At 44.1% G+C, this 8,410-nt stretch overlaps 1 protein-coding gene across 1 annotated transcript; it reads left to right on the top strand.

Annotated features, from left to right (window-relative positions):
* The first annotated feature begins 281 nt into the window (after nucleotides 1–281).
* Nucleotides 282–7,653, top strand: LOC145347888 (V-type proton ATPase subunit G 3-like). Its single transcript, XM_080195836.1, has 3 exons — nucleotides 282–364; nucleotides 5,531–5,631; nucleotides 7,393–7,653. Exons 1-3 carry the CDS (start codon nucleotides 283–285, stop codon nucleotides 7,570–7,572), a joined length of 363 nt encoding a protein of 120 aa, XP_080051962.1. The 5' UTR covers nucleotide 282; the 3' UTR covers nucleotides 7,573–7,653.
* Nucleotides 7,654–8,410: the final 757 nt, after the last annotated feature.

Raw genomic sequence — 8,410 nt, forward strand, 5'->3', positions numbered from 1 at the left:
CTGTGTGTGTGTGTCTGTCTGTGTGCGTGCGTGTGCTAGACCCATTATTAATGTTTTATTTTGACATGGGATAAGTAAGGATTGGTGAGCTGATCTGCTTTCAGTAGGTTGTAGCTGCCAAGAGCAGCCAGTGACTGGAGCAGGTTGCTATCATCCAAGCCGTATCTCATCTGCATTTGTTGTTCCCAGCAACAGTGAAGTGTCACAGTCATCGGAATCCCTATAAATTTGGATGGGGGCCTCTGATCAGCACCTTTGGAGAGAGCCAGCAGACAGGAGAACATGACCAGCCACTCACAGGGAATCCATCAGCTTTTACAAGCAGAGAAACGAGCCAAAGAAAAGTTAGAGGAAGCCAAAAAGAGTGAGTAAAGTGATTAATAATTGTCAGTTCACATAGTGAAAAATGGTTTCAGTATAACATGGAATCAAAGTGCAAAGATCGGTTCCTTGGAGCAAGATTTATTCAAGATGTTAAAGATTTTTAATAATTGGACTTATATAGATAATACTAAAAACAAAAAAGATGGCACAGATGGTGTATTTTCATAGAAGAAATCATACAATCCCCACTGTGCAGAAGGAGGCCATTCAGCCCATCCAGTCTGTACCGACTCTCCAACACAGCATCTTGCCCAGGCCCACCCTTTTCTTGTAACCCTGCTAATCCCCTTAACCTACATATCATGTGACATAAAGGGGCAATTCAGCAAGGCCAATCCATCCAACCTGCAGAGGAAACTGGAGCACCTGGAAGAAACCTGCAGGGAGAAGGTGCAGACTCTGCAAAGACAGTGGAGGCTAGAATTGAACCGGGTCCCTGACGCTATGAGGTGGCAGTGCTAGCCACTACGCCACTGTGACGCCCACACTTATTTCACTCTATTTAGCATCAAATATGGGGCTTGTGCCTTGGTACTGGCCATCACCTGAGACCATTTACAATGTTGCAACTACTCCACTTGGGAGTGAAATGAAGATCATAAATGAGAGGTGAACATGCCATGTCACGGATGCTGCTGAACTCTGAACGCACTGTGCGAGAGGAGGCTTTGCAGACAATGAATAATTGAGGTACAAGCTCCATTTTCTTTATTCATACTGCCGTTATTGGACAAACTCAATGTAGAATCGACTGAAATTCTGCTTGCAGCGAGCTCCGGTTAAACTGTTATGTCCCACACAGTTCTAATTTGAAAGGTTACCCGGGCCAGCTCAGGGTAACAATATCAAGGGCTTTTCTAGATCAATATTCAGCATGGAAAACAGTGCAAGCCTCAGTGTTTTGTTAGCTGGAGCACCTGGGCTACATGTTAGGTCTCCACCTTTATTTAACGGTTCGCAAGATCATTATGGGGTTGGGTGCAGCCCTTCTGAGTGACTCCACCTGGAGAAATCCAACTCCTCCTTTGCAGCATCGTATTGTTCCCAAAGCGATTCAGGGACTCCCCTCCACTGACACCATCTGAAAGTCTATTCTGTGCATTTAACCGTTCCTGCATGAGAACGCAGTGTGGCCTTTTATCCAGATTAACAAGGGGAGCACCTCAGTTTTCACATTCAAACTGCCAGTCATACCATTCATACTATTACTATACTACGGTCCAAAGATGTGCAGCTTAGGTTGATTGGCCATGCTAAATTGATCTTAGTGTCAGGAGAATAGCGGCGCAAATATGTAATTACAAGAATAGGGCCTGGGCTGGGGTGGATGGATTGTGGTCAGAATAGACTTGATGGGCCGAATGGCCTCCTTCTCGACTGTAAGCATTCTAAGATTCTATTCACTAATCTAAAAGCAATAGAGATTTCTTTACAATTTTTTGTGCCCCTATTCAAGACTTTGCCTCCTGTTGAGGTTAGGGCTTTATAGGTGCCAAGAGCCCAGCTGTACCTCACAGAGCCAAGACACTGAGCGTTGGCAGGTTATGTGTCAGTAGGGGTGGAGGTAGTGAGGGTGGAGATGGGGGAGGGTGGTGAAGAGGGGGTTGGAAATCAGTAACAGAGGCTGAACTTGTTCTCCACTCCCGTTTCCTTTTCCCGTCAGGTCGAACTCAGCAGGGAATTTCTGGCTCAGCTCACCCCAGTCAGAATTTCCCTGCTGATCGTTGTCCTTAACTGGAAAGAGAAATGCTGGGTACTTGGATGTCGAGCGAGGCCGGGGCGCGCTCCAGTCTGTAGCACCCCTACTGCCAGCTTGGCTGAGATCAGCCACCTCAGCAGTAAAAGCTTGGACCATCTGGTCTTACATGGTTCTATTACTCTGCTGCCTTCACCAAATGAGCCCGCCAGGGGGTGGGGGCAGGAGGGAGCACAGCAGAAATTTTCGAGTCACGTTTTCTTTATGTTCCCAAGGTTATTGTGGTTTTATTACATATTCTTTTCATTTAACATTTTAAATGTTGAACATTTCCTCCTCTTCTTCCCACCCGCCCCCTCCCTCCAAATCCAGATATAATTTTACTACCTTCAAGCTTGGCTTACGTCAACGAGACTAACGCCGGAATTCTACCGGCACACCCACCCCGAATCCGGGGGGAGCGGGCAAGGCTCGGAGAATGGCATTCTCCATCGGCTTTGTGCGGGATCGTATGTACCTCGGGCAGATGTACTGGTAAAATTTTGCCCTGAGAGTTAGAGTTGCGAGTGATCATCTCTACCACAGAAGCATTTGGGGTCATGTGAGGCTGCAGCTATGCTGACAACGTATTAAATACCAACTTAATGTACAGTATCAGGTTGGGACGCAACTATCATAAGCTTACTGCAAATTACAGTCACTGGCATTAAAAATCTATAAGTAAGAATATTTATCAGTGCAGAGAGGCAGACAGTGGAACAAATCTTGGTCTCTGATCACTAATGCCGTTCCCACTTAAAATCTAAATATTGGGAAGTGCCAGCTTTTAACATTTTGCGCTCTGTGGTGAGGGGAAACCAAAATGGAGGGGTCACGCACGGACAGTTCAATTCCCCTGGCAAACGTCTGCCCACTTCCTCCTCACACCACCCATTTCTCACACCCTCTCTGCTGTTCTTTCAGCAGGCTGATCCTGGGAGCTCAAACCGCTCAGGGCTCTGTATTACACAGTGCAGAATCCAAATAAATAATCATATCAACATACACATGCCACATCAATTAAAACAATCTGTGCATCTCAGATTAAAACAATAACATGTTGCTAGCAAGGAAATTAGAAAGGTTTCTCAGAAAGCATATTATGAGTCTGGATTGTTTGCTGAGGTCTGTCTGCTCTTCCAAAGTGCATGTGTTCAGTATTAAATTCTGATCTTGAACATGGCCATTTGGGATTAATTCCCAAATTGGCCACTTTGATTGATCTGGACCATATTTACTATGGGTGAGCAAGTTACCACAAATCCTTCTATCCTCTCTCATGGCTCAAGCAATGTTTGCATGGCAATTAGTGGGACTAGACTAGACTTCCAGCTCTTGTTCCATCTGAAATGCTAACAGTCTTCCCCACGTAGTGTGTGTGAGATCAAGGCTGTAAAAGCTTGCTGACTCTGTCTGTCACAAAACAGGGACTGGATCTTTTACAAATCATGGAATGGAGTCTATCCCATTATTTGAATTTTTGAAAATTAATTCATGGGTAAACATTTATTTCCTGTCTGGAACTGCCTTTGAGAAGGCGATGGTGAGCAGCCTTCTTGAATTGCTGCAGTCCATCTGGAGTAGGTACACCTACAGTGCTGTTAGAGAGGGAATTCCATTATTTTGACCCACTGAAGAAACAGAGAAATGTTTTCAAGTCAGGAAGATGAGTGGCTTGGAGGGGAGCTTCCAGGTGATGGTATTTCCAGGTATCTGCTACCCATGTCCTTCTAGATGGTAGCAGTTGAAGCTTTGGAAGGTTCTGTCCAAGGAGCCTTGGTGACCTCCTGCATCTTGGAGATGGTACACACTGTTGCCACTGTGCATCAGTGATGGAGGGAGTATATGTTTGTGGATGGGGTACAATCAAGCAGTCTGCTTTGTCCTGGATGGTTTGAGCATTGTTGGAGCTGCATTCATCCAGGCAAGTAAAGAGTATGTGATGTGCCCATTATCTCTATGGTATGCACAGTGTTCAGCAACACTAAAGATATTTTTGAAAGTCAGTAAAGAACATTTTTTTATTGGAATGGGTCCAAGGTCAGCCTTCCTGCGGGATGAAGGCTGCAAAAGTATTTATCCTGAATCAAAGACTATCTTCTCATTAACATAGAACTGAGTGATCGAGAACTAGAGGGTCATAAACTCGGGATAAGGGTAGGCCATTTAGAACTTCAGATGAGGATAAATTTCTCCACTCAAAGGGTTCACCACTCTGAAATTTCCTAGGCCAGAGAGCTGTGGATAATCAGTCATTGAATCCACTCAGGACTGATTTTTGAATGCTGAGAGGATTAAGGGATACAAGGATGTTTCAGGAAAATAGAATTGAGGTAGAAGATCAGACACAGTTGTATTGAATAGCTGAGCAGACCTGAAGGCTTGTTTGGCCCTCTTCTACTCCTATTTTTGCCATTTAAATCACAATATACATCAGTTAAAGTCAAAGCTTGCTGAACAGTAATAGTTTGTCACATGCAACACCTTCTCAGAATGTTGCTGGACTCACCCCCCAGTGAGGATCCTGAATTGCATGGTAAAGTTAGATGGAAGTTTGAAATTGGGCCTTGCTAATGCGGATTGGCCTTCTCACTCCATGGAACAAATAAAAACATGTTCAAAAATCTTTTTTATTTTATGACTTCCTGAAAGAAAAACAAAATTCCTTGTGTTGCAAGGAAGCACAGAATGACCTTTCTCAGAGGACCTGACAGCAATACCCTGGACTTAGGCAATTGGAAGTGTACAAAAGCATCTCACCAAACCCCAACACCTCCCCCAACTATGCCTCCTCCCCCTCCGCTTCCACCCCCAATCCTCCCATCTCAGGGCTAGAAATTCATTGCTTGGAAAAATAACAGGAGTGAAGCCGCAGCTTAGATAGTTCTGGGGTTTCGGACACAAAGACCTATCGAATAAACCATGGCAACCCCTGCCAGTTTGATGGGCCACACACTTACCTGATTCACTCAGTAGTTTCTGCCAGGCCGCCACCATTACTCCACAACTGTTGTGCTGAGCATACCATAAAAGAAGACATAATGTTACACCACCAGACACCGGGCTGCAGATTACTGCAGCTCAGAACAGTAATATGGAGTTAGAAAGTAAACCGCAGCAACCTGCCACAATTAGATTTTGTAGTTGGAAACCTAATGAAAATCCTGCATTAAAAAAAATGGGACGGGAGCAGCATCCATGAAGAAAAATCAATACATCATTGAAAAGAAATTATTTTGGAGATAAGACGACACAACTCACACGAGCCTTATTAATCAGTCCAGCTTCACTCGATGTCTTCATTCTTTGCAATCCATCGATTCTCTTTGTGTGAGTTCTGTTTATTAGATTTGTGGCACGATTGGTATGAAACACTTATCAGGCATTTCTCCTTGTGAACATTGCTTCTAGGGAAAGGTAGACGGCTGAAACAAGCAAAGGATGAGGCTCAAGCTGAGATAGATCAATATCGTCTGCAAAGGGAGAGAGAGTTCAGACAAAAGCAAGACTCGGTGCGTATTAATGCAAACGGATGGATTTGCTTTAATTGCTGCTGTCTTTGTAAACTAGGCTGAATGAACCGCATTGTTAGAATCAATGGTTACAAACGTAAAGTCCCTGCACACAGTTCCTTCTTAAGTCAAAGAACTGTGGCAAAGAGCAAGGAGGTTTAATACATGTCGTAATGGTCACGACCAAATAACAGATTTGAGGATCTATCCTCGGCTTCAGAAGTGAAGACATTATTGAGTCTGACTGCTGGCCACAAATTGGGGGCCCACTCCATTTATATCATGATTTTACATTTTGACAACATCAAAATATGCGAAGATTCCCAAAATGACAGACCATGCTCTTGGAAATCCAGAGGGCCCAATCCCGATGGATCCTCTGGGATTGTGCTTGCTGCTGCTCCCCAGTGCGAACCCCATTGGGCTATCCACCACAGCTATTATTAACATAGGGATGTGTGTGTGTATGCACGTGCATGTGAATGTGCATGTGTGTTCTATGTGTATGCATGTGTGCATGCACTGGAAGGTGGGGGATTGGAGTTAGGTGGTGGGGATGAATAGAAGGTGACAACAGTTCAATCTGCTCCCTCAAGGGGCCAACCCAATAATTAAAGTTTTAATTTGAAAAAAGAATTCTCCATAGCTTAGGCACATTTTTAACGCAGAGATAGGACTGTTTACTATCATTTAGGACACAAATTACTTGGTGGGTAGGCTTCCATCCTTTCTGAGCCAGTGAGAATTGAGGATGTCATTCCCCAGAGCTCATCATGGTGTCACTGGCCCAAAAGGGGCTGGCTGCAGTTTATGGCAGGTGCAAACAAGTCCCCTGCTGTTTCCAATGGATTTTGCTGGGCTCCTGCTGGAGTTATAGTAAAAATCCAGCAGGAAATCCCAAGCAAACTCAGGACACGTAGGTTTCAAAAAGGGCTTAGAAAAGATACATACCTAAGTGACCATTTGTTAACAGCACCATGTGCATTGCGGCACAATCGAGGCCTGGCTGAGCAGTAAGAGCCTAGCATCGATACTTTGGTGATATCAGCCAGTGCTGTTGTAGATCTGTCAAAACAGGACTCTCTGCTGGATGGATAAGAAGGGACAGCAGATCGAGTTTCCATTTTACACAGCTACACATATGCCAAAGTACATATGTACAGATACTGCTTGAGAGCAGGATTAGGTTTGCCTCTAAGATAAAGGCAAAATACAGTGGATGCTGGAATCTGAAACAAGGGCAGAAAATGCAGGAAAATCTCAGTAAGTCTGACAGCATCTGTGGAGAGAGGATAGACCAACATTTCAAGACAAGATAACCCTTCGTCAGAGCTGAACAAAGGGTCATCCAGCTGTGACGAAGGGTTTTCGTGACTCGAAATGTTGAGTCTGTTCTCTCTCCACAGATGCTGTCAGAACTGCTGAGATTTCCCAGCATTCTCTGTTTTTTGTATTAGTTTTGTCTCTGTTAGTCTCACTTACCCAATCATTTGTTACCAATTGTTATTCAACCCCAACCATCAAGCAGGCCACCTTGCGGAAGGTAACAGAAGAACTGTAACACGCACGGTACCTTAACCCAGCATTACACATAGATGAGGAGGCGGAGAGAAAACGTTGGAGGGAGAAAACAAACAGGAATCTTAAATATATACACTGTAAACATCCTGACTCCAAGAATTGTTTCCAAAATGCTTCCAGTGGAAAAACCCAGTGACGCATCCTTCTGTTTATAATAAACTTGTCTCTATTTTATCTTAGATCATGGGATCTCAAGGTAACCTTTTAGTCAAAGTGGATGAGCAAACCAGAGCAAAAATCAATGGGCTCATAAGCAACCATGAACAGAACAGCGAGAAGGTTCTGCAAGACCTCTTGGGGATGGTTTGTGAAATCAAACCAGAAATCCATATTAATTTTAGAGAAGCTGGCTCCCATTGACAGACTGAAGAATCAGTGGTGAACTAAACTATAACCCTGATACCACTGACATTAGCCAACATCGGATAATGCATATTTTTAATGAAAAGCTGTGTTGATACTCTGACTTCTTTTTATTGTTTTTTTGAGTACACACCTTAAGATATTTTCCTACATTGAAGGCACTATATAAATGCAAGTATATAGTATATAAATGTTGCTGATCCCTACCTTTACCCCTTCTCCTGCAGTTAGCGCCAGGATCCATAACAACTCTTTTAATCAGGATGGTATGTCAAACCCACATATCTCAATTTCTGCTACCAATGCTGCACTTTCTTTAAGTTTAAGTTTGCCTATTAGTGTCACAAGTCGGCTTACATTAACACTGCAGTGAAATTACTGTGAAAATCCCCTAGTCACCACACTCGGCGCCTGTTTGAGTACACTGAGGGAGAATTTAACATGACCAATGCAGCTAACCAGCATGTCTTTTGGACTGTGGGAGCAAACTGAAGCTCCCAGAGGAAACCAACACAGACACCGGGAGGATGTGTGGACTCCACACAGAAAGTCACCTGATGTCGGAATTGAACCTGGGTCCCTGGCGCTGTGAGGCAGCAGTGCTAACTACTGTGCCACCCACAGGAACCCAGTAGTAACAAGAATGACCATTCAGCTCCCTGAGTCTGTTCCATTGCTCAGTGAGATTATGGCTTGTCTGTATTTAGATCCAGAAGCTACCCTGAGTGACGTGGAAAGAAATCTGCTAACCCCCAAAAATGTTGATCTTTACTTAGATCTTAGGAACCTGACAAACATTAGCGAACACAGGGGGGTCAATTTTCTCAGCCAACGG

The sequence above is a fragment of the Carcharhinus amblyrhynchos genome, chromosome 9 (assembly GCF_965287045.1).
Source record: "Carcharhinus amblyrhynchos chromosome 9, sCarAmb.v2.hapA, whole genome shotgun sequence".
Classification (NCBI taxonomy): domain Eukaryota; kingdom Metazoa; phylum Chordata; class Chondrichthyes; order Carcharhiniformes; family Carcharhinidae; genus Carcharhinus; species Carcharhinus amblyrhynchos.